This window comes from Oryctolagus cuniculus, chromosome 3, assembly GCF_964237555.1.
Source record: "Oryctolagus cuniculus chromosome 3, mOryCun1.1, whole genome shotgun sequence".
NCBI lineage: Eukaryota > Metazoa > Chordata > Mammalia > Lagomorpha > Leporidae > Oryctolagus > Oryctolagus cuniculus.
Window position 1 is genome coordinate 32,160,943 of NC_091434.1, and position 25,568 is coordinate 32,186,510.

At 50.4% G+C, this 25,568-nt stretch overlaps 1 protein-coding gene across 2 annotated transcripts; it reads left to right on the plus strand.

Annotated features, from left to right (window-relative positions):
- Positions 1-4,546: 4,546 nt before the first annotated feature.
- METTL21A (methyltransferase 21A, HSPA lysine) lies at positions 4,547-23,910 on the plus strand. 2 transcript variants are annotated; one of them, XM_002712604.5, is made up of 4 exons: positions 4,547-5,852; positions 6,679-6,854; positions 8,130-8,241; positions 20,477-23,910. In XM_002712604.5, the coding sequence occupies exons 1-4, from the start codon at positions 5,399-5,401 to the stop codon at positions 20,872-20,874; spliced, it is 1,140 nt and encodes a 379-aa protein (XP_002712650.2). In that variant the 5' UTR covers positions 4,547-5,398; the 3' UTR covers positions 20,875-23,910. The 2 variants fall into 2 exon arrangements, with proteins under 2 accessions (XP_002712650.2, XP_069926397.1); XM_070070296.1 differs by having other exon boundaries at positions 5,477-5,598.
- The last annotated feature ends 1,658 nt before the right edge of the window (positions 23,911-25,568 follow it).

Genomic DNA, 25,568 nt, shown 5'->3' on the forward strand with positions numbered 1-25,568 from the left:
AACAATACTCCTCCCTCATTTCTCCTGGCCTCTCCCCACAGTCCGCGTCCGAATCTGTTTGTTCTAGCTTTCACTTTCGCTTTCGACCTTAGAGATTTCTCCCAGCTTCCCCCCGTAGTCCGTATCCGAGTCTATGCCTAGGCTTTCAATAGCTTCTTCCGGCTCCTTTTTCGTCCGGCTTTTCCCTAGGCTGTTTGCTAGTCTCTCCCTCCGATATTTTCCCTAGTTCTTCCCGTTTCTTCCCTCCTAAGTTTCATATCCGTCCTAAGTTTCCTATCCAAGCTAGGTTTCCTATCCGAGTCACGGCACCATTATGTCGCTCCCCCTCTTCGTGGAGGAGCAACACAAGACCCTGCCTAGGCTTCATATCCGAGTCACGGCACCATTATGTCGCTCCCCCTCTTCGTGGAGGAACGACACAGGACCCTGCGCTGTTCTTTCGTCTGCTCGGCCCTCCCCGGGTTTACCGCTGGTTCCTCCCGGGTTGGCTACTATCCCCTCCACCTCCGCGGAAGGGCAGTTCCCCCTGGCCGCATTCCCCACTTCCGCAGGGGAGCGGCACACCGCCGGCCGGCTCTCTCGGGGACTGCACGGGTTCCCTTAGATGTTCCCCATAGATGTTCCTGGTGCATGCCGTCTCTCTCCTCCTTTATAGTCCTTCTCTGCCAATCCCAACTCGGCTGCCCACACGCCGAGTACGCTGCTCTCCAATCAGGAGCAAGTCCTACAGTTAATTGGTTGAACTGGAGGCAGCTGTGCGGAAGCTGTTTACTTCTCTCCCAGCGCCATATTGTGGGAGAGCAGATGCATAGAATAAGTCTTAATTCCAGTAACAGTCTAGTCCGGTTTGCTCCCCACAACAGGGCACTCTCATACCATATGAAGGCAAAAAGAAGACTTTAGTAGGAATAAGTCAGGGAGCAAGGGTCCTTGGGACCACAGAGAGGACAGGACACCTGAGGCCAGAGGTCATTGCTGCAGGGGAGGGGATGAGGGGGAGAGGGACCACTCCATCCTAAAATGGGCAGAAAGGCAAAGCTGGCGATCACTTCCATTTCACAAACATTTGTCAAGGTCTGTACTAACTCAAGTCATTGGAGAGTGAGTGCAGTGAGGAGACTGATGTCTTTCAAATACACATTCATCTGTTAGGATCAGGTTGTTTGGCAAACAGGACAGCCAGTTAGCCATCACCAAGTCATGTAGGAGGTTCCTGTAGAATGTTTATATTCTGTTTATATCACTTCCTCCAAGAAAATTAAAAACACACTCTTCACAGGGAGTCTGGTTGTCACTGTAGCAGGCACTCAAGCCAGCTTGGCAAGAAAAGGAAGTTTATTAGGTTACAGTGGTATCCCATGGGACCTGAGAGCCCAGGTGCAGCCAGGAACGGCTCAGGGCAAGTCACTGGGAAGGCTGGGGCTATGCTCCAGGCTTCTGTCTGAATCTGCTCTCTTAGCCTGGCTTCTGCGTCTACACTGCATGCTGAGGATAGCCCACACCGGGGACTTCACATCGCCTTTGTTCAAGGGCCCAACTCTGGACTTGTTCAGATTGTTTACCTTCTGCAGAGCACAGAAAAAGCAGCTCTAACAGACAAGCTGATGAGGGAATTTAACAGCTCACAGAACCAAAAACTGCAGGCCAGCTGGGTGCAGGTGGTCAAAGGGCACCACCAAGAGGCAGCTTCTCCTTCCACCCAGGCCTGTTTTCCTGGGACCGCTGGGTTTTCCTTGTTTGTTCCTCCAAACACATAACCATAGCACCAAATGCTGTGTCTAGCATAGTTTGTTGGGTGCTGTTCTAGGTAGGTAAACCCGTTAACCCCAGGCTGTCATCATTTTTGCTTACTAATTCGATCATCACACTACCCCTAGTTTACAGATAAGGAACTTGAGACATAGATTAATATGCACATCACCCAAGCCCTAGTGGTAGTATAGTACCCGATTTACAATGGGTTGATTTATGATTTTACAACTTTGTGATGGTGCAAAAGTGAAACAAACTCAGTAGCAACCATAGTTTGATTTTTTTTTTTATCTTTTCCCAGGGTGGTGATACATGGTGTTCTCTCTTGATATGGGCAGGGACCATAAGCCACAGCACCCAGTCACACAATCACAGGAATAGACAACCAGCTCTCTACAGGGTACTGTGTGTGGCTGAGCTGTAGTGTTTCGCAGGTCAGTTGTAGAAATGGATTTCTTATTTATGATATTTTCAACAAGACAGGTTTCCTTGCTTGGGATGTAACCCTGTTGTAATTGAGAATTGCCTGTGAACTGCAGGGTTGGCAGCTGATGTGGAACTTGGATTCCAGAAGCTGAGCTTGCTCTCGACCATTAGCAGAAGGGAACTGCTACCAGGAAAATGGGAAATAAATACTGGGCAGGCGATAACAACAGATGTCCAACAGCCGCTCTGAATTCTTGCTCTGCAGAGAGAATTCTCTACTCCCTGGTCCCTAGGCAGAGGGCGGGATCAAGTTGTACCAAGGATGCTTCTATTGTGACCTTGTACATGGGCTAGTTCCAGAAAACTGGAGGGACAAAAGGATAAGCGCCCTTCTGCCATTCTTCTCTGGCGAGGTGTCACATGAGTGGGAAAGGACAATTTTAGATATGCATTAGAGCTATTGTAGAGGAAAGAGCACATTTTGTCCACCTTCTCAAAGCTTAGTACTTGAATTTATGAAATAAACCAGAGAAAAGGTGCACAAAGTTTATATGTGCAAGATCTGGCATCCTAGGCCACAGAAAGGAACAGGGGCCTGCGGCTGCATGGGGATAGGTGTTGATGTTGTGGGAGGGAATGCATATAAAGTTCTTGTTATGCAAATAAGGCCTCCCAAGGTTAATCAAAATTGTCTTCAGGAGGAGTGTCAGAAAAACAGGTGCCAGCAGCTGTGTTGTGGCCTTTCGGGTCCCTGCTAATGCACCTGAGACAGCAGTGGAACATGGCCCAAGTGCTTGGGCCCCTGCACCTGTGTAGTGAAGCACATGGCTCCTGGCTTCAGCCTGGCCCAACCCAGACATTGCAGCCCTTTAGGGAGTGAACCAGCAGATGGAAGATCTCTCTTTTTCTCTGACTCCCTCTCTAATTCTGCCTTTCAAATAAATAAATAATCTTTAAAAAAAAAAAAAAAGAAGATAGACTGAGTATGTTATGTAATATTTATGGGGCAGGCATTTGATGCAGCAGTTAAGATGCTGGCTGAGATAGTCTCATCCCATACAGAATCACCTGGGTTCCCGTCCCAGCTCTGATTCCTGATTCCAGCTTCCTGCTAATGTGTATTCTGGGAGGCAGCAGGTGATGGCTCTAGTGGTTCTGTCTCTACCATTCATTTATGTGGGAGACCTAGACTGTGTGTTCCTGGCTTCTGCCTCTTGCCCTGGCCCAGCTCCAGTCATTATCATGGGCATTTGGAGAGTGGGCCTGTGGACGGACGCTCTTTCAGTCTCTCAAAGAAAAAAATCCATATTCAGTCTACCACACACTCAATTTTTCCCTTGAGTAGTAAATATTTACTTTCCAATATTTGCAGGGAATCATTGACTGTTTTGGTTTATTCTGATACAAACAGTGCTCTGCTTAACATCTATGCTACTATACAAGTTGTGCATGGTCCTAAATATTCTTGTCGGTCGTCCTGAGCTGGCTGGCACCAATTAGAATGTTGGTAGGTAGGGCTCAATGGCTCTCTTGTGTATTACTGCTGAAAGTCAATGACATCTTTCCAGATAACCTCTAAGTAAACATAATGAAGTTAATGTCCTACCTTAGCAGAATACTGAAGAGATTGGGAATTTTTTTTTTTCACTTATTTGAGAGAGCGAGCACACTCCCATTCACTGATTCATTTCACAATGCCCACAGTTTTGGGGGCTGGGCTGGGCTGGGCCAAAGCCAGGTGCCCAGAGCCCAATCCAGATCTCCAATATGGCAGAAGGAACTCAATTATCACTGCTGCCTCCCAGAATCTGCATTAGCAAGAAGGTGGAGTCAGGAGCTAGATGCAAACCTTGAACCCAGGCACTTTTAATTGCTAGGCCAAATGTCTACCTGTTTGCTTTTTAAAGTCATATAATGATTTCAGTAAAACAGATGGAGAACACGGAGAAGAAATGGTCAGGGACTGGAATTTTTGTGCCAGGCTTTGGGATTGAGACACTTGATACCTGATGAGGTCAAGGTCATCCCATTTAAAGTGTCACAGCCACAGCAGGCATTTGGTGAGTAGATTTAGAAACTGCTCAGGACACCTACATCCCATATCCCAGTGCCTGGGTTCAAGTTCCACTGGGCCCAATTGTAGTTTCTTGCAAATTTCAGTCCTTGGAGGCAGCAGGTGATGGCTCAAATACTTGGCCACCCACGTGGCAAAACTGGATTGTGTTCTGGGCTCCGGACTTGGCTTAGCCCTGGCTGTTGAAGGAATATGGAGAGTGAACCTGCAAATGGGAGATCTGTCTCTCCACCTTTCATACAACTGAACTATTTTTAAATTGGCAGAGGCAGAATTTAAAATTTCGCGTTTTTTTTTTTTTTTTTTTTTTTTTTTTTTTTACCCCAACGTTCATAGTCTTTTGTGTGTGTGTCTAATGATGGCTTGCCAAAGGAAAGGGACAAACAGAAGAGAAAGTAAGACTAAAAAGAGAGGTATAAAAAAGGAAAAGGAAAGCTGAGAGGCAGAAGGTGAAAGACAAGGAGCTAAGAGAAGGAAAAAGGAGAGGAACAGCGGAGAGAGAAGCAAACAAAAGGCTCACTTCAAGTCACTGCGGCTGCCCCTGGCCCCAGCCTTCTCTTCGCAGGGCAAGGTCTGGAGAGAGGCCGGGGCCCTATGCGGGATGGGGGTGGGATGAGGGTGGCTCCCGCCTGTGCGGGCCGCACCTAGGGATCCCCCGGGAGCTCCCCCCGGAGCTCTCCGCGTCTCTCCCACATAACCGAGAGGCAGAGTGCTGGTGTCCGTGTGTCGGGAGTTTGCGCCAATTCTTTCGGTGGCGCAGTCCCGCCTTGAGAATCGCTGCGGGGTGGGTGCGGGACTGTGGGGTCCCGGTCTGGAAGAGAAGGCCGTGCTTCAGCCCCGCGCCCTCCACTGGGATCTACAGGGCAGGTGCACTAGCCGGTTACCCCACGAGGCACTAGACTCGGCAGCAACTGCCCGGGTCCGGATCGCGGGTCCACCGAGAGCCCGGAGCCCCCGCCGCGCCCACAAGGTCCATTTAAAAATCCAGGCCCGAGCCCTGGCGCCCCCTGCCCCCGCCACTTCGCGCTTCAGCTGAGAGGGCCTTTGTGACGCTTCCACTCCGTTACCACCAAGCGGGCGGTTACGTCGTTTCTGGAGACAATCAGACGAACCGGCGACCACACATTCCTTGGAGTGAACTTTCTCATGCGTCCGCTGACCAAGTTTAACACTAAAAAGCAAAACGCGCAAGCGAGCGCGAGGGAAACAGCACGGGGCCGCGTCCACCCAGGCTCACCTAGCCTGAGCGCCAACGCCCTCCGAGCCCCCACCCCCAGCTTTCCGCGGCGGCGGGACAAACGGATTAGGCTCCCGGAAACCGTGCGGCTCCACGCGGCCATGACCCGGTGCTCAGCCCAGGTCCCCAAGTCTCTGCTCGGCGTCCCCCGGTGGCCCGCGGCTCCGTCCCCGGAGCGCCGAGAGCACTTGTCCCGCAACAGACTGGGGGGGTGGGGAGCACCGGAAACGCGTGTCTCGGGGCGGGCACCGCCCGCCTGCCCCCGCCTCCGGGCTCTGGGGCTTTTTAAGGCCGGTGGCTTCCGCAACCAAGCCTGGGGCAGGGCCAGCGTGGCGCGGGCGACGCGGGGCCGCCTCCCGAGCCGTAAGTAGCCGCGTGGCTGCGTCTCGGGGGCGCCGTCCGCCCAGGAGCTCACGGCGTCTCCGGAGTGCAGCGGATGACCTGCACAGCCTGGGGGAGGGGTGGTCTCCGAAGAGCCCTGGGGTCCCGCCTTCCCGTTCCCCTTTCCAATTCCCGACGGTTCCCGGAGCTCTGGGGTCCGCTGGAAGGGAGGGAGCACCCGCCGGCCCTTCGGGAGTTGGGGGCGGTGCAAGTTTAGGGGGACTTCGGGGAGGCCTGCGAGCGGCGGACGCCGGGTCTGCCCCGCACCCGGGGCCAGCAGCTCGGAATCCGGCAGCCAGTGACGAGGACTCTGAAGGAGGTGGCACAGGGTAGACGTTGTTCAAAGGCAGGATAATCACCCCGGAAACAGCCAGTGTGAGCGCAGGTTCAGGCCCGTGTAGTCACGGTTAAGCGCCCGGATCTAGCGGGGAGACCGAAGCAGCGGAGAGCGCGAGCCGCCCGGCGGCCGGCTGCAGCAGATGCAGGCGGGCGGACCCCCGAGTTCCGGCCCCGGTGCTCTGCGCGGCTCCGGCTTCGGGGAGTGGAACCCGGCGGTGCATAGGGTGTCGGGCCGGAGCTGGAGCGTTCTGGGTGTTTTTGCCAAAAGACATGCATGGCCGGAACCCAGAGCAAATCTCACTTCCTATGAGGTTCATAGGAGGAACCACGCAAGAGAAATTAGACGAACACCCCCCCCCCCCCGTGCCGTTTCTTCTTTTGAACTTGTAAATCTACCTTAAAAGCACTTGGAGTTCCTTAGGAGAACACGCACTTTCTGAGCTGAGGGGCACCCGGGATTGCTCGACAGGTGTGAGCGGAGGGCTGGGCACGGGTGCAATGGCCCTGGTGCCCTATGAGGAGACCGCGGGAGTCGGGCTGCAGAAATTCCACAAGCCGCTTGCCACCTTCTCCTTCGCAAACCACACGATCCAGATCCGGCAGGACTGGCGGCACCTGGGAGTCGCTGCAGTGGTTTGGGATGCGGTGAGTGAGCCCTGGGGTGGGGGGCTCTGAAATCGTCCACACTTGGTTATAAGACTGGTTTTCATTTAAAGCAAAAGCCAAAGGCCCACGGCTTTGTGGAGGCATAATTCACATACCATACTCTTCACCTGCTAGTATATTCACGTGGCAGTGCAGCCATCACCATCTCGGTATAGATTTTTTTTTTTTTTTTTTTGACAGGCAGAGTGGACAGTGAGAGAGACAGAGAGAAAGGTCTTCCTTTGCCGTTGGTTCACCCTCCAATGGCTGCTGCCGCCGGCACACAGCGCTGATCCGAAGGCAGGAGCCAGGTGCTTCTCCTGGTCTTCCATGAAGTGCAGGGCCCAAAGACTTGGGCCATCCTCCACTGCACTCCCTGGCCACAGCAGAGAGCTGGCCTGGAAGAGGGGCAACTGGGACAGAATCCGGCACCCCGACCGGGACTAGAACCCAGTGTGCGGGCGCCGCAAGGCGGAGGATTAGCCTATTGAGCTGCGGCGCCGGCCTCAGTATAGATTTTCATCCCTACCACCACCACTGCCCTGGTCCTTAGGCTCTCACAAACTCTGTGTCCCCATGGGGATTGCCTTTTAAAGGTGCCTAAATGAAAGCTGAGGGAAGTGAAATGACTTGCCAGCAACAGGCCTTTAGAAACTCAGGCCAAGGTAACCCTGTGAAAACTAGTGCTGTAACAAGGAATCAAATAACAGCAAGGAATGGGAAGCCCTGAAGACTCAACAGGAAGCAGAGCTGTCAGTGATGCCCCCAGCATGCATAGCGAAAAGTTACAGCAGCAGGATACTGCTTGTATAGGATGGGCTGCAGAGCCAACTGGCTTGCCAGTTTATCCTCTCCTCCCCCACACAGAAGTGGACAGCAGCTCAGGGAGCCCCAGGCACTGGGCTCCTTTCCCCGTGGGAGTGGGGTTGTAGCCCCACTGCCCTGATCCTGGCTTAGGAACCGGCCTTTCCTGTAAACACAGTCGCAGGGGGTGAGCGTGTCGCTTCTTCCTGTCTAAGCACTGAATTCCCCCCTCCGGCAGGCCCTTGTCTTGTGTGAGTGGCGCTGCTGAGCACTGGTGTCCCTGATAGGGGCCTCTGGAGTGCTTTGTGCCTGCTCTAGGACAGGTGGCCTTGCAGCAGCAGCTAAACTCCGAGGTGTGGAGTTGAAGCAGGTGTGTGTGTGTGTGTGTGTGTGTGTGTGGTGACCTGCAGCCCTGCAGATTTGAGAGCACTGGTTGACTTCATCATAAATCTGTGCTGTGTTTCCACCCAGGCCATCGTACTTTCCACGTATCTGGAGATGGGAGCCGTGGAGCTCAGGGGCTGCTCTGCCGTGGAGCTGGGCGCTGGCACAGGGCTTGTGGGCATCGTGGCTGCCCTGCTAGGTGAGTGTGATGCACTGGCTCACTCCCTGGTGAGCAGGACTCACGGAGCATTTGCTGTTTTCTTGCACAAAATTCACTGTCAGTTTTTTTTTTAAATTTTTTTTAACTTTTATTTAATGAATATAAATTTCCAAAGTACAGCTTACGGATTACAATGGCTTCCCCCCCATAACGTCTCTCCCACCCCACTGTCAGTTTTCCGCTTATCCAGTTGATCTTTCCCCTGTACTTGGGAGTTGTGGGCCCAGGTGCTCTTGACTCCAGTAAGACTAACAGGTTCATTTCTTTTCTCTCCCTCTCATTCTGATGCTCATACTTTTCATGGGAAATTGCTTTCTCTCTTTATTATTTAAAGATTTATTTATTTGAGAGGCCGAGAGAGAGAGAGAGAGGAGTATTCCATATGCTGGTTCACTCCTCAAATGGCAGTAATGGTTGGAGCTGAGCTGATCTGAAGCCAGGAGCTTCTTCCAGGTCTTCCATTTGGGTGCAGGGTCCTAAAGACTTGGGCCATCTTATTCTGTTTCCCCAGGCCATAGCAGAGAGCTGGATCAGAAGTGGAGCAGCCGAGAACCGGCACCCATATGGGATGCCTGCACAGCAGGTGGTGGCTGTACCCCCTATGCCACAGTGCCAGCCCCTGCTTTGTCCCTTTAAATTCTATGATGTTGACAATGTGACCTAAGGCAACCTGAATTTCAAGCAAGATAATTTTTTTTTAAGACTTGCTTATTTGAAAGGCAGAGTTACAGGGAGGGAGAGACAGAGATCTTCCATCTGCTGGTTCACTCCCCAGTTGGCTGCAGAAGCCAGGTCTGGGTCAGGCCAGTCAGGAGCGTCTTCTGGGTCTGCCACCTGGGTGCAAGGGCCCAAGCACTTGAACCATCCTGTGCCGCTTTCCCAGGTGTATTCGCAGGGAGCTGGATCGGAAGTGCAGCAGCTGGGACTCAAACTGGTGCCTATATAGGATGCCAGAGCTGTAGGCAGCGGCAGCTTTACCCGCTAGGACAGTGCTGGACCCAAAGAGGATAATCTTACCCCTGTAAATAGTTTGCAGGTGGTCAAGTGCATACACCATCAGGTATAACTCTGAGGGGAGGAAGAGCAGATGGTCTCTTTCCTTCATTGCTTGAGGACACTGCTGGTTTTTCTCTTCTAGGGACGGTTGGCACTACTATGGTTTGTACTGATGTCTTATAGGAAAAAATGGCATTAACAGTGTACATTTCTGAATTGATTAAAAGGTTTGTCACTTTTTTTGTTTGGCATACAGACATTAATTTAGGCCTAGAGTATTTTTGTTTCATTATTATTCATTGCTGATTTTTTTTTTTCTACAACTTCTGACTGATAGGGTTCAGGCTGGTCTATCCAGTGTTGAGGTTGACCAGCTGCTAGGATGCCACACGTTATACTCATCACTTCAGTATCGTCACCTGGGGCTCCTGCTAACATGCAGTGTCCAATGTGGTTGCTCTGGAAGGGCCGTGAGAGGCTGCGTGTGCAGCAAGCTCCCAGGGATGGTACAGTCACACTTCGGTAGAAAGGATCTAGGGTTAAAGACCATGTGGAGGTTGTCACAGTGTTTATAGATACTCAAAGACCTGCACAATCTCCTCTGTTGTTGTCTTTCTCTGGTTACTTACGTAGTCCACAGTGAGGATCAAATGAGACTGTGCAGAGAAATCTATTATTTGGGGGCCAGCATTGTGGCCTAGCATGGTTTGGCATCCCATATTAGAGTGATGGTTTGAGTCCTGGCCACTTTGCTTCTAATCCAGCTCCCTGCTAGCACACCTGGGAAAGTAGAGTATTATGGCCTCAGTGCTTGGATCCCTGCCCCCAGTGTGGGAGACCCAAGGAGGTTCCTGGCTCCTGGCTTCAGCCTGGCCCAACCCTGGCCATTGTGGGCAAATGGGAGATCCTCTCTTCTCTCTCTCTCTCTCTCTCTCTCTCTCTCTCTCTGATGGTGGAATGTGTGTCTCTGTCTCCCTCTCTGTCACTCTGCCTTTCAAATAAATACAACTTAGAAAAAAAAGAAACCTGTTAGCTCACCGACTGACACAAAGCAAATGTCTCCTGGTGATTGCGGGACTGTTTTTTCTGATTTAGAAAGCTGGGTGTGGGAGGCTGGGGAGTCAGAGTAGGGTATTTAAATACCATCCCAGAGGTGTTAACTGTCGGTCCTGGGAGTGGGCGGAACCACAGAGCAGCTAAAGGCATTAGTGTTCTTGTGGCCCAGCTTCCCCATCATCCCTGTCTTTTCCTGCCCTGTCCAAAGCCTTAATCACCGCCTTCTTTCTCCTGGTTTGCAGGCAGTTGTTTCTGGGTCTGTTTCTTCCGGCAGGCTGAGGCTCTTAAGGAATGGGACCCCGTCTCATCTGCGTGTCTTGGGCCCTTGAACAGCACCTGCCACTCAGTAGCTACTCAAATATTTTGAAATAACAAGTAAACAAGCTAGATAGAAGTTTTTCTGTAATAATCATGAACGTGAAAGCTTGGGATAAAACCAACATAACTCTGTTGTAAAACTGTACCCAAAACAGTTTAAAGGGAAAACAAAGCTCACCAGTGATTCTAATTATTCACGATTCTGCAGTATAATTGCTATAGCATTTTGGTATGTTCCTTTCCATTCTTTCTTTTCTTTTTAAACATTTATTTCTTTGAGAGATAAAGTTATAGACAGAGAGGGAGAGATAAGAGAGGGGTCTTCCATCCATTGGTTCACTCCCCAAATGGCCGCCAGTGGCTGTCTCAAGCCAGGGGCTTCCTCCGGGTCTCCCACATGGCTGCAGGGGCCCAAGAACTTAATCCATCCTCCAGTGCTTTCCCAGGTGCATCAACAGAGAGCTGGATCGGAAGTGGAGCAGCCTGGTTTGAACCAGCACCCATATGGGATGTAGGCACTGCAGGCAGAGGCTTAACCTACTATACCACAGCACTGGCCCCTCCATTCTTCTTTCTTTATCATGGTTGTAATTATGATGATACATATGTGTCTGCATTGTATACATGCACATGATTGCTGTCTGTATACATTTGGTGCATTTCTTGGTACTACTGTATGATTTTCATACTACTTGTAGTCACTACAAAGTATTAGGCTGGAGGAAGTTTGATATTGAAACCTGGAGGTAAGAAAAGGGTAATCTCTTTTAAAAATAGAAACAGTGAGAACTAAAACATGTAGTGGCTTTGAAATGTCAAAAAGGGATTGAGCCCTTTAAATTTTTTAAATTTTATTTGAGAGGTGGAGAGAGAGGTTAGTGCAGAGAGGGAGGGTGGGGAAGAAAATGAGCCAGCAAGGGAGGGAGGGAGGAAGGGAAAGACCTCCCATCTACTGGTTCACTTTCCAAATGCTTGGGAGCCAGGAATTCAGTGCAAGTCTCCCTGGGTGCATGGTAGGGACCCAACCACCTGAGCCATAACCTGCTGCCTCCCATGGTGTTCAGCAGCAGGAACCTGGAATTGGGAGTAGAGCTGGACTCGAACCTAGGCACTTCAGTATGGGATGTGGGCATCCCAAGCTGTGCTAAACCCCGCCCTGTTCCCCTTTTTAAAGTGTTTTCATTTTTTGTCACCTTAGTCCTTGATTCCCAAATTCAGGGGGTTGTCTCATGGAAGCTCCCATTCTAAGTCTCATGGGAGGGGGAGGGTAAAGACACATGCCAAAAAAGAATCTCCCACTTCCCCCTAACAAAACTGAAAAACGCAACAAGCTGCAGGTGCTGTGCAGGATGCTAATGGCGGGTGATGAGACTGCCCTTTGAAAAGAAAACCAGCTGCCAGTTGCTGCGCAGTCCTGGGTTCTGTGCATTTACAGTCTCATTCTCACGGTGACCCTGCTTGTTTAGGAGGACATGGCCGGGTTTGAAACAGGGGCTTAACAGGGACTAAGTGTCTTGTCCAGGATCACATGGCTAATGCTTGGGGTTAAAATTTGAATGCAGTTCTGACTTTGGAGCTGGTTCTTGATTTGAAAATCTCCCTAACCTTTATGCTACATAGGAGCTATTCATAGAAGAAAGATGTCCCACCTTGAAGATAGGATTCTGTAAACTGGGTTGGGGTCAAGGAATGGGGATTGTGAACATTTCCTATGAGATGTGAGTGCGAGCAACTCCTGGGACCAGCTTCTTAGAACCTAACACTCGGCAGGAAGCAGTCTTGTCCTCTTCTGCAATTCTAGCACCCGTTGCAGAACCTTTGACTTCTCTGTTGCGTGAGTTGGCGTCCTCCACCTGGCTGCCTCCCAGCACCTGCAGCCACATGCTAAACCCGACCTTTCCTTACCAAGCTCATCCTTCTTTGTTCTGAGTTAGCGTCACTGTCCAAGTCGTGACCCAAGCCAGCCATTGTCGAAAAGCCTGGAAGATGCCCCTGCCCCTTGGTTCCCCTGAGCGCTGCTGGTTCTGTCTTTACCTTTTTCTTGGAGTCAGACACTACCATTGTGCCACCAGGTGAATGGATTTCTCAGAACCCTTCCACTCCCACTGCCTGGCTCCAGCACTCACCCTCCCACCTGGATTTCTCCTCTGCCTGGTTTCTTAAACCCACGTTCTCAGCAGCTGGCAGTGGCCCAAAGCGGCAGGATGGTTGGGGAGTGTTACCAGGGAAGCAAGGGTTCTTGTCTTCGTGCAAGAAAGAATTCAGGCATGAGGCAGAGAGTAGTAGAAAGCAAAATAGCAAGGTTTATTTAGGGTAGGGACGTCTGTAAGGACAGATGGGCACCTCTCCAGACAGAACCTGAGAGTGCCCAGTCGCTCAGACTGGGGGAGAGCGAGGTTACATGGTTGAGTGGAGAGAATACACCTGGGCAGGCCAGGCGGGCGGCTCAGCGGAGAGGCGGAGCGCTGAGCGCACAGTTTACATTTAGGCCAGGGTTTTTCAGGGGATGGGTCTTGTCTTCCCGCCTCTTCTCCTCCTGGTACAAAGGACTTTTTGGATGTAAATAGGAAAAATTCCTTTCTGAGTTTTCCCCCTTAAGTTATCAGAGTGGGAGAAGCCTGGCTGGCGTGGCCCCCCTTAGAGGAGCCTTTGAGGAAGGATGGTTATCTGGTAGAAGGGGCAGGGCATCTGAAGTGCAGATACTGGACCACACCTGGAAGGTTATCGGGGTAACTTTGAGATGCAGATGCTGGACCTAGATGTCAACTTCTTAGGCCTTTGTCACACACACACAAGCTCATTTCTGACTTCCTACCTAACAGGGAGTCCTGGGTTTAAACCTTGCTGTGCCTGCTTTAAATCCCCGGCTTCCTGGCCATGCTGTGTGCTGTTCTCCGGCCTCACCCTGAGAAGTTCCCAAGACACACACACACACACACACACACACACACACACACGGTTCCCGGTCTGCCCCTCTGCTTTGAATACCCTTTCTCCCTCTCTCTCCCCCGGGTGATGCTGCGTAGGAGTCAGCCCAGAGTTCCCGTGCTTTGGGCGTCTTTCCTTGGCCGCTGCTGCTTTTGAAGAATTTCTTCATGGTGACCACATGGTTTCCTGTGCACACCCACGTTCCTGTTATTTTCCTTCCCAACCCGAGTCACGCTCTTGCTTATGTCTCTCCCGCGGGAGCTTCTGCCCTCCGGGTAAGAACGTTCTTGCTTGTCGTGTATCTAGCACATCATTTGTGCTTGGACGTCTGAATACATTTCGGCACTGCTCACACACCTGAAGTGGTCACCCGCATTTACACCGTCTTCCAGTGCTGAGCGACCCGCAGGCCAGGTGGTCTTAGTGGGTCAGTTTCCGTTGTCTTTCGTGCTCTGGATGTCGTCTCTGTTACTCAGTATGAGTGTCTCACCAACTTCGTGTTCGCTGCCTGTCCTTGCTTCCTCTTACTCACTGGATTGACAACAGCCCAGCTCGCCTGTGTCTCTGTCCCTGAGCTAAGCTAGGCTGCAGGAGACGTTGCTGCTGGGCCTGGCTTTACATTTTTCAGACCCCTCCAGGGGGCTCGCGATGCAGCTGGGCAGTCACGCTCCACTTCCTCTCTTCCGCTGCGAACTGACTCATTCATATTTCTGTTCCTGCAGATCTCCAGGCCTTCTTCCTCCGCTCTCACTCTCAGCCAATGACATTTCTTCTTTCTCTGAGCAGGCTGGCACTGACCAGTCCAAAGAGATCTTCCGTAGCCTCCCCAGCCTGCCTCCAGCATTACAGGTGTCTGTGCTGCACTGAGCTGCCCTGCACTGGTGCCTCCCCCATTTCTCCTTGGTCACGCCTATCTGCATGCAAATTGGGTTCTCTTCCCCACCCTAAGTGAAAGGAGAAGCTGCCTCAGTGGCTGCTGCTTTGGTTGGTGGGAGGCAATGTGTAAGGTGACCCTGGAATGTCCTGCCTGGCATACTGGAGAGCGAGGAAGTTCTCTGAGGTTGTCAACAGCCACTGCGAAAGATAGGACACAGCCTGAACTTTAGTAATGACTGCAGTCAGCAACAAATCATTCTACTGATATCCTCCGGGAGTTTGTAACCATAAAATCAACCCAGTTGGTCATCTTTTTGAGGATGTGGAGAAAGCAGCACTTTTACAGAGAGAGAGAGAGAGAGAGAGGTCTTCCATCTATTGGTTCATTTCCCAGATGGCTGCAATGGCTAGAGCTGTGCCTTTCTGGAGCCAGGAGCTTCTTCTGGGTCTCCCACAAAGGTGCAGGGGTCCAAGGACTCAGGCAGGCCATCTTCTACTGCTTTCCCAGGCCATAGCAGAGAGCTGGATCCGAAGTGGAGCAGCCAGGACTTGAACCGGCTCCCATATGGGATGCCAGCACTGCAGACAGCAGCTTTACCTGCTATGCCACAGCGCCAGCACCATCACCCAGTTGTTAACCTTTTTTATTTGTGTTTTCTGATATTTGAGAACCGGCACCCATATGGGATGCTGACACTGCAGGCTTCGGCTTTACCCTCTATGCCTCTGCCCCAGCCCCCAGCACTTTGCTTTGAAATCTGGCTTATGAATAAGGAGATGGGGAAGTCAAATGTATCCCACCTTTCTTGTTCTGACTGTGCCTTTACAAAGTGAGTGATTGGACAGTAATTGAGAAAAGCCTGTCTTTACAGAAGTTTCTCAGCCAATGCAAAGGGAACGTGCTGGGCTCAAGATCTGGGCATTGAGAACCAGCGGCCACCATGTGACAGAGGTAGAACTTACCAAGCACTGTGTCTGTCTTGGTGAAGAGTAACACCACCTCTGAAATAGGCTGAGGTTCAAAGTATCAAGCTCAAACAAATCTACGTGAGATACGGAGCTAAGCTTCACAAACAGCAAAGCCAAGACTGGGGGAATTTGTCATCCCCCACATCAAGCAAGCAAAGCTCCCTAAGCAAAGCCAAGCCTGAGCCAAAGCCATGATGGTCAGGGCTGGACACCTGTGGGGGTGAGCCTGGAGGGAGTGGCAGGGGCTTTTTTTTGTTTGTTTGTTTGTTTTTTTTTGCTTGTGGAGGGTGCTTGGGGCCCACTGTAGCAAGGTGCGAACCACAGCAGGTTCACCTTGGTCATTAGGTGGGGCTCTTCCCTGGGTTCCTTGCTTCTAGCTTGCCCTATTGTCAGGCTGTTTGTGACTTCCCGCCTCCTGCAGTCATAGCTGAAGCCTCTCAGAACCTGACCTGCCAGGCCCTGGAGGATCTGCCTCTCCTACACTTCTCCCACTTCGGCTCTGCACCTCTGTGGTTCACGTGGTGCCAGCCTCTGCCCGCTCCCTCCTAGCCTTTGAACTTGCTCATTTACCTGCCAGGAAGGGTCTTTCCCCAGCGTGCATTTGCTATCCCTCGCTCCCGTTTTGGCTTTTCTCCAGGTCACCTAAGCGCCACCTTCCCTGTCTACCTGGTCTGTAGCTTCATTCTCTCTCACTTCCTGACATTTGATGTCTCTGTGCTACTTTGTTTCTTTCTTTCTTTCTTTCTTTTTTTTTTTTTTTTTTTTTTTGACAGGCAGAGTATAGTCAGTGAGAGAGAGAGAGAGAGAAAGGTCTTCCTTTTGCTGTTGGTTCACCCTCCAATGGCCGCCACGGCTGGCACGCTGCGGCCGGTGCATCGCCCTGATCCGAAGCCAGGAGCCAGGTGCTTTTCCTGGTCTCCCATGCGGGTGCAGGGCCCAAGCACCTGGGCCATCCTCCACTGCACTCCCTGGCCACAGCAGAGAGCTGGCCTGGAAGAGGGGCAACCGGGACAGAATCCGGTGCCCCGACCGGGACTAGAACCCGGTGTGCCAGCGCTGCAAGGTGGAGGATTAGCCTATTGAGCCACGGTGCTGGCCAGACTACTGTGTTTCTTTCCCCCTTAGCTTGTTTTTACCAACAAACATATCCATATTCTGCTTTTTATTTTTAAGATTTTATTTATTTATTTGACAGGTAGAGTTATAGACAGTAAGAGGGAGAGACAGAGAAGTCTTCCATCCGTTGGTTCACTCCCCAGATGGCCAATGGCCATGACCGCCAGAGCTGGGCCAATCCAAAACCAGGAACTAGGAGCTTCTTCCGGTCTCCCACACAGGTGCAGGGGCCCAAGGACTTGGGCCATCTTTTTCTGCTTTCCTAGGCCACAGCAGAGAGCTGGATCAGAAGAGGAGCAGCTGGGACTTGAACCAGCGCCCATATGGGATGCCAACGCTGTAGGTGGAGGATTAACTTACTGCACCACACTGCCGGCCCCACATATTCTGCTTTTTAAAAGACAACTTACGGCCAGTGCCGCAGCTCAATAGGCTAATCATCTGCCTGTGGCGCCGGCACACCGGGTTCTAGTCCCGGTTGGGGCGCCGGATTCTGTCCCGGTTGCTCCTCGTCCAGGCCCACTCTCTGCTGTGGCCTGGGAGTGCAGTGGAGGATGGCCCAAGTGCTTGGGCCCTGCACCCCATGGGAGACCAGGAGAAGCACCTGGCTCCTGGCTTCAGATCAGCGCGATGCTCTGGCTGCAGCGCGCCGGCCGTGGCGGCCATTGGAGGGTGAACCAATGGCAAAAGGAAGACCTTCTCTCTCTCTCTCTCTCTCTCTCTCACTGTCCACTTGGCCTGTTCAAAAAAAAAAAAAAAAAAAAAAAAAGACAACTGACTGCCTATCCCCCTATTATGAGAGGGGTGGGAAGAGGTCTGTCTCAAGGCTGATGGCAGCCACTCAGGTATTTGTAGAATTGATGGATGTGACAGGGAATGACATTAAGATCCTGCTCAGACTTCTGGACTCCCTAGCAGGTTAAGTAGTCTCTGAAATCCCTGTGGCAGACATTACAGAACATAGAGGTGATATGGAGGTGATGGGTGAGATCCTAGGTCACTCCAGTGTTGCCGTGAAGTGCTAGGAAATCCAGAGGGGCAGTTCTGAGTCAAGCCGGGAAAAGGCTGCCTACCGTTTTAATTATCAGAAGAGCTGAAAACTGTTGGGTTCTGCTCGCTGGGCCACACTCTGCCAGGCGGTGACTGGTCCGATGACAGGTACGGGCCTGTCCAGGCTAAGACTGAGCACTTTTCATTGGCATCCCAGTGGGCTGTAAGTGTGGAGATGAATTGCACACTGTCCCAGTGTGACGTTAGCACACTGTGCAGGCTGCTGCTGCTGTGGCACTTACTGAGCGAGTCTGCAGTCCCACGGGACCCCCAGGAAGATAACACACGCATGCGGATGGTTTCATCAAATAGTTTCACAGCTCAGAATTTCTGGGGCCCAAACCAAACCAGATGCCTTCTTAGACTATTGCTGCAGTGTGGCTGAGGTGTATCGGGGCTCGCCATTAACGGAGTGCTTCACCTTAAGGGTAACTGCAGCTCAGCCTTTTCTCACCCACCTTGGCTCAAAAAATTACAACTTGTGGCTGCCCATCAACAACCCACAGGAGTCAGATTGATAGAAAAATTGCCTCATTAATTTTCTGCACTGAAAGTAGGAACTTAGCACTTGATCTAGCATTTTAACCTATGTCATTTTAAAATGATTCAAAAAATTTTTTTCCAGCCGGGAACTTAGCACTTGATCTAGCATTTTAACCTATGTCATTTTAAAATGATTCAAAAAATTTTTTTCCGGCCGGCGCCGCGGCTCACTAGGCTAATCCTCCGCCTAGCGGCGCTGGCACACCAGGTTCTAGTCCCGGTCGGGGCGCCGGATTCTGTCCTGGTTGCCCCTCTTCCAGGCCAGCCCTCTGCTGTGGCCAGGGAGTGCAGTGGAGGATGGTCCAAGTGCTTGGGCCCTGCACCCCATGGGAGACCAGGAAAAGCACCTGGCTCCTGGCTCCTGCCATCGAATCAGCGCGGTGCGCCGGCCGCAAAGGAAGACCTTTCTCTCTGTCTCTCTCTCTCACTGTCCACTCTGCCTGTCAAAAAAAAATTTTTTTTTTCAAAATATGTGGAAAATGTGTATTATGAAAATGCTCTGGGTGGATTTTGGAAAAATTTCTTGTGCCAAAATGGACTCAGGTTTCATTTTTTCCAGAAATTGAAGGGCCCTTATATATGTATTACATAAACACACAGAGACTGACGACTTCAAGACAGCCTATAGAAAGAGGTGTACTGGGCTTTCTTAGTAGCCAGTTAAAAAAATTTCAGGGGCCAGCACTGTGGTGCCGACATCCCAAATGGGTGCCAGTTTGAGTCCTGGCTGCTCTGCTTCCATTCCAGCTGCCTGCTAATGGCCTGGGAAAAGCAGTAAAAGATGGCTCAAGTCCTTGGGCCCCTGGCTTTGGACTGGCCCAGCTCTGGCCATTGCAGCCATTTGTAACTCTGCCTTTCAAATGAATTTTTTTTAAAAAAGTTTTTTTTAGGCCAGCGCTGCGGCTCAATAGGCTAATCATCTGCCTGCGGCACCGGCACACCAGGTTCTAGTCCCGGTCAGGGCGCCGGATTCTGTCCCGGTTGCCCCTCGTCCAGGCCAGCTCTCTGCTGTGGCCAGGGAGTGCAGTGGAGGATGGCCCAAGTCCTTGGGCCCTGCACCCCATGGGAGACCAGGAGAAGCACCTGGCTCCTGCCTTCAGATCAGCGTGGTGCGCCGGCTGCAGTGCGCTGGCCGCGGCGGCCATTGGAGGGTGAACCAACGGCAAAGGAAGACCTTTCTCTCTGTCTCTCTCTCACTGTCCACTCTGCCTGTCCAAAAAAAAAAAAAAAAAGTTTTTTTAAAAATTTCTTTTAGAGACAGACACACAGAAAGCAAGCTCCCGTCTACTCGTTCACTCTCCAAATGCCTGCAATGGCCAGGCCTTGACTAGGCTGAAGCCGGAAGTCAGGAAACGAATTACTTGATCATCCCTGCTGCCTCTCGGGGTCTGTGTTAGGACGCTGGGGTCAGGAGCCACTTCTGGCTCTTATGAATTCTGCAAGCAGAGGAATTTGGAGCCAGAGCCAAGAATCAAACTCCGGCACTCTGATGTGGATGTGGCCATCTTATTATTATTATTTCAAGATTTATTCATTTGAAAGAGTTAGAGAGAGAGAGAGAGATCTTCCATCTGCTAATCTACTCCCCAAATGGCCACAATGGCCAGGGATGGGCCAGACTGAAGCCAGGAGCTGCTTCTAGATCTTCCACGTGGGTGCAGGGCCAAGTACTTGGGCCATCTGCTGCTGCTTTCCCAGGTGAGTTATCAAGGAGCTGGATCAGAAGTGGAGCAGCTGAGACTTGAACCTGTGCCCAGATAGGATGCCAGCACTGCAGGCAGTGGCTTTACCCACTATGCCACAATGCCAGCCCCTTGGGATGTAGGTATCTTAACTGCTAGGCTAAATGCTCATCTCACCTAGCATCTGATTTCTGTCTTCAGTGACTTTTTTTCTAGACTTTAACCCTCACAACAGCCTTTTCCTATTTTTGGTATCTTGTCATCTCCATATAGTAGTGTGCTCCCACATTCCTCCTTGGATTCCATCTTACTCTGAGGCCTACTAACGTGACAATGGCAGGTGAATGAATGAAGTGTAGTGACAGCTATCCATGGTGGATGAGCAGCTGATCTTGCAGAATTCAGGAGCGTCAGCGTCTGTCACTTGGTGACTGCAGTGTAGTGTCACAACGTCCGCATAGAGCAGGAGCATTAGAGAGACCAGGGAAGCCTTCATCCAGCAGAGGGCATTGCGGAAGGAGGCTCTGGTGGTGTCCTGCTCTGTTGCAGCAGCTCACAGAGGCGTGGGAGGCTGCCTATCGTGTGTGTGTCAGAGACACCCCACCCTGAACTCCTGCCCCGCGCTACGTAGCAGAGCTGTGCTGACCTGCATGTTGCTTTCTCTCTATCCCACCTTGTAGGTGCTCACGTGACCATCACAGATCGAAAAGTAGCGTTAGAATTTCTTAAATCAAACGTTCAAGCCAACCTACCTCCCCACGTCCAACCCAAAGCTGTTGTGAGGGAGCTGACGTGGGGACAAAACCTGGGGAGTTTCTCACCTGGAGAATTTGACCTGATACTTGGAGCTGACATCATCTATTTAGAAGAAACGTTTGCGGACCTTCTTCAGACCCTGGAGCATCTCTGTAGCGAGCAGGCTGTCATCCTTCTAGCTTGCCGAATCCGCTATGAACGCGACAACAACTTCCTGGCAATGCTGGAGCAGCAGTTTACTGTGAGTAAGGTTCATTATGATCCTGAGAAAGACGTCCATATTTACAAAGCACACAAGAGAAACCAGAGGGAGGAATTATAGTCGGTTAGAACTCGCAAGCACAGCGTCATCGAGTGTGTCAACCGGGGTCCTAGCCCAGGACTCCAGCCATAGCAGCTTCCTGTACAGAAAGGGTAACTAGACCTTCGCAAGGGCCAGAACACCTGTACGGAATTAAAACACCACAGTGCTTCATCCTGCGCCGGCGTCTACTTGGATTTTATGCCCTCTGCACTTTCATGGACATTAAAGCAGAGTGTGGGCTTTGGGTTGTGTTGTATCCGTGTCTGTGTCCCGGGCTGCTGCCCCTCCACCATTTCACGGATGACATGGTCGCACTGCTCTCTAGATGTCTTTACCAGGTCGTGTCTTCTCAGGTTTTTTTTTTTTTTTTTTTTTTTTTAGATTTTAAAAAATTTATTTGGAAGAGTTACAGAGAGAGCTTCCATATGCTGGTTCACTCCCCTAATGGCTGCAATGGCCCGAGCTGAGCTGGTCTAGAACCTGAAGCTAGGAGCTTTTCTTGGGTCTCCCAGGTGGGTGCAGGAGCCCAAGCACTTGGGCCATGCTCTGCTGCCTTCCCAGGCACATTGGCAGGGAGCTGGATCAGAAGTGGAGCAGCCAAGACTCAAACCGGCACCCATGTGGGACGCTGGTGCTGCAGGCCGGGGCTTTAACCCACTGTGCTACAGCGCTAGCCCCTCTTGTCAGTTGTTTTAAACACACTCTGAGATATATCATGTTGTGTCCAGTTGCCAAATTCCCTGAATAGAAAACGAGGTTCAACACACATTCCTCAAGCAGTTAGTGCTTTTTAAATCTTTTGGTCCATTTAGATGTTAACCATTAATTATGATGTCAGTTTTCTGGGAATCTCATACCATGCTTTTGATATGGTTTTAGGTATGTAAATAAAGGAATAAATAAAAACAGATTTTTAGTTTTCTATATATATTTAAAGATTTATTTTACTTTTTATTTGAAAGGTAGAGTGACAGACAGAGGGAGAGAGATCTCTTTGCTGGTTCCCTCCCCTAAATGGTTGCCAATAGCTTAGGCTGGAACTCCATATGAGTCATCTACATGGGTGGCAGGGGCGCCTGGCTGCTTTCTCGGGTGCATTAGCAGGAAGTGGATCAGAAGCAGAGGACCTGGCACTAGAGCAGGCACGCTGATGTGTGATGCCAGTGTCATAAGCAGTGACTTAATCTGCTGCGCTACAACACTGGCCCCTTATATATATGTTTATTTTACCAAAGTTTTATTTTGAAAGTGTCATTCCCCAGATGGCTGCAACAGCAGAGGCTGAGGCTAGGCCAAGCTGAAGCCAGGAGCTGGCAACTCCATCGTGGTCTCCCACATGGGTGGCAGGAACTCACATACTTGAGCCATCACCTGCTGAATTCCAGGTACAATAGCCAGGAACTGCATCAGAAGTACAGTAGCTTGGCCAGCGCCGCAGCTCACTTGGCTAATCCTCCGCCTTGCGGCGCCGGCACCCTGGGTTCTAGTCCTGGTTGGGGTGCAGGATTCTGTCCCGGTTGCTCCTCTTTCAGTCCAGCTCTCTGCTGTGGCCCCGGAGTGCAGTGGAGGATGGCCCAGGTCCTTGGGCCCTGCACCCGCATGGGAGACCAGGAGGAAGCACCTGGCTTCTGGCTTCGGATGGGCATAGCTCCGGCGGTAGTGGCCATTTGAGGGGTGAACCAACGGAAGGGAGACTTGTCTCTCTGTCTCTCTCTCTCTCACTAACTCTGCCTGTCGAAGAGAAAAAAAAAAAAAAAAAAAAAAAAAAAAAAAAAAGAAGTGCAGTAGCTGAAACTTGAACCAGTACTGATAGGGGATGCTGGCACCCCAAGCTGCAGCTTAATCTGCTGTTCCAAATGCCCGTCCCAGTTTTAGCTATTTTTTGAAAGTGCCTACAATCTTTGACTGGAATAGGGTTATAAGCATATTTTTTAATCCCATATTCCATGAACTTCTTTAAGTACTCCCATGTTCTTAGAACTCCACTATAAAGAATGTTCGTCATTTCTGAGTTACCTCCAAAGGGTGGGGTGTGAAGCCTGGTACAGTCTTAAAATAGTTTCTAATAGAAACTATTTGTCGTTTCACACAAAAGGATCAGCATTTTAATTGATCAGAATTCTTGAAGTTCACTGAATACTAGATTGCCCCACTGGTGGGGCAAAAGAACGCTGGCAGGCATGTTTTATCTTAGCAAACACAATTTGTGCTTCGAGAGGATACAGGTGGTACCTTATCCTCAGACTTCAAACGTGAACTTGGTACCCTGCTCATCAGGGGAGTTCAGTGAACACTGACTCACGAAATGAGATCCCTTTACAGCTTTCTTCCTACCTAAATTTCTCTGTTTCTGTGTTCTTGCCCACAGTAAGGAGGCAGTAGATTCTAGGGGGTGTTAACATATAACCTCATACTCACAACAAAATTACCATGAGTTTGTGTAAAAGATTTATCTCCACAATAACTACCATTTGTTATACTTTTAGTTTACTTATGGGAAGCACCAATTCTGAACACATCAAAAATAGAACCGTAATGTACTTTGAAGAGATTACTATGTAATGTGCCCAGTATTGTAGGTGGACCTGGATCTGGAGCCTGACTTGGTATTTGGTGAACTGGACATGGAATCTACCTTAGCACTTACTGCCCCCCGGACCTCCACCTAGAGGCAGGTGGCACCTGCAGAATGGGGCGAGTCCACAGCAGGTGGACACTCATGCCTCTTAGCACTCACACTGAAAGTGTGGAATCTGGGCTGTGCTCAGTCAGCCCTGCTTCACTTCAGAATTTGAGGATTAGAGTTCAAGTTTCTTTCTGCCCTAAAGTCACAATACACTCTTCTTTCTGCAACCAGGGAATGAGGGTGGAAACTTTAGTATCAGTAGAGAATGTTTTGTTGGCCAACAGCGGTTGTTCTGAGAAGAGAAGGGAGAACAGCACAGGTGAAGGAAGGAAAGCTGTGCATGTCACCGCCCTGAGGAAGGCTGGGTTGTTCCTGAAAAATGAAAATGTGCGCTGTAAGGCCTGAAATAAAAACGCTCTTCAACATAAGTAATTCTTCCTTCTCAGTGTCTTGGAGGTATACTGGCTTGTATATATCTGTACTAACTCGTGTGTGTAACAGCCCGAAGTTTCAAAGAACCTGACTCAAAAGAGTCGTGGTTAAATGAACTGTAGTATATCCGTACTACAGGAACAGTTTGGAAGCCAGTCTGTGTAAAAACGGGGCGGGAGGAAGAAATACATACTGTGTTTACATGTGTATGCACAGATTATCATTAAAAAATCAGACTGATGGGGCCAGCACCGTGGCGCTCCTCTTCCAATCCAGCTCTCTGCTATGGCCTGGGAAGGCAGTGGAAGGTGGCCCAGGTTCTTGGGCCCCTGCACCCACGTTGGGGATCCAGAGGGGGGCTCCTGACTCCTGGCTTTGGATCCACGCAGCTCCGGCCGCTGCAGCCATCTGGGGAGTGAACCAACAGGGGGAAAACCTTTCTGTCTCTCCCTCTCACTGTCTGTAACTCTGCCTCTCAAAATAAAAATATTAAAAAAAAAAAGACTGCTTTTTACTATTTGCTCTTTCACACTGTTCAGTTTTCTAAAAGTGTTGCTTATTTTAAAACAATGGTAAAAATATTGTCAAAGTGAAAAGAAACAGTGAGAGAAAATATAAATTACAAGAGTAGAAATATCTTTTTTTTTAAAGGGGCATTTTATTTATTTGAAAGGCCGAGTTAAGGAGAGACAGGTCTTCCATCCATTGGTTCACTCTCCAAATGGCCGCAAAAGCCAGGGTTTGGGTCAGGCTGAAGCCAGGAGTCAGGATCTTTAGGTCTCCCACATGGGTGCAGGGGCCTAAGGACTTGGGCCATCCTTCACTGCTTTCCTAGGCATATTAGTAGGGAGCGGGATCCGAAGTGGAGCTGTCGGGGTTCAAACCAGTGCCCAAATGGGATGCCGGCACACATAGGAAATATGCTTGAAATCATTAGCCATTAGGGAAATGCAAATCAAAACTATAAGGCATCACTTCACATTCATGAGGATGACTACAATTAAAAATGGCAAATGTTGATGGGGCTGGCTCTGTGGCATAGCAGGTAAAGCCACCGCCTATGACACTAGCATCCCATATAGGCTCTGGTTCAAATATCTTGGCTGCTCCACTTCCGATCCAGCTCTGTTATTGTGCCTGGGAAAGCAGCAGGAGATGGCCTAAGAGCTTCGGACCCTGCATCCATGTGGGAGACCTGGAAGAAGCTCCTGGCTTTGGTCTTGCTCAGCCCTGGCCATTTGGGGAGTGAACCAGCGGGAAGATCTGTCTCTTCCCCTGCCTCTGTGAGGCTGACTTCCAAATAAATAAATCTTAGAAAGAAGATAAGGAAGGAAACAGAAAAAGCAGATACAATATATATATTTAAAAAAGTGTTGGTGACAATGAGAAATTGGAACCTTCAAATACCAAGGATATGGCTTCTCAGTCACCCAGCATTAATTACCACATACTCCTAAGAATAGCAAACGGACTCATCCGGATACTTGTAAATGATTATTTGTAGCAGCACTGTCACAACAGCCCAAAGTAGAGAACCTCCCAAAAGTCCTTCGGCAGATGGCCAGATATACAAACATGCAGTACATACATAATACAATGGTGTTCTGCTATAAAAAGGAATGAAGTATTGATATGCGCTCCACTGTGGATAAGC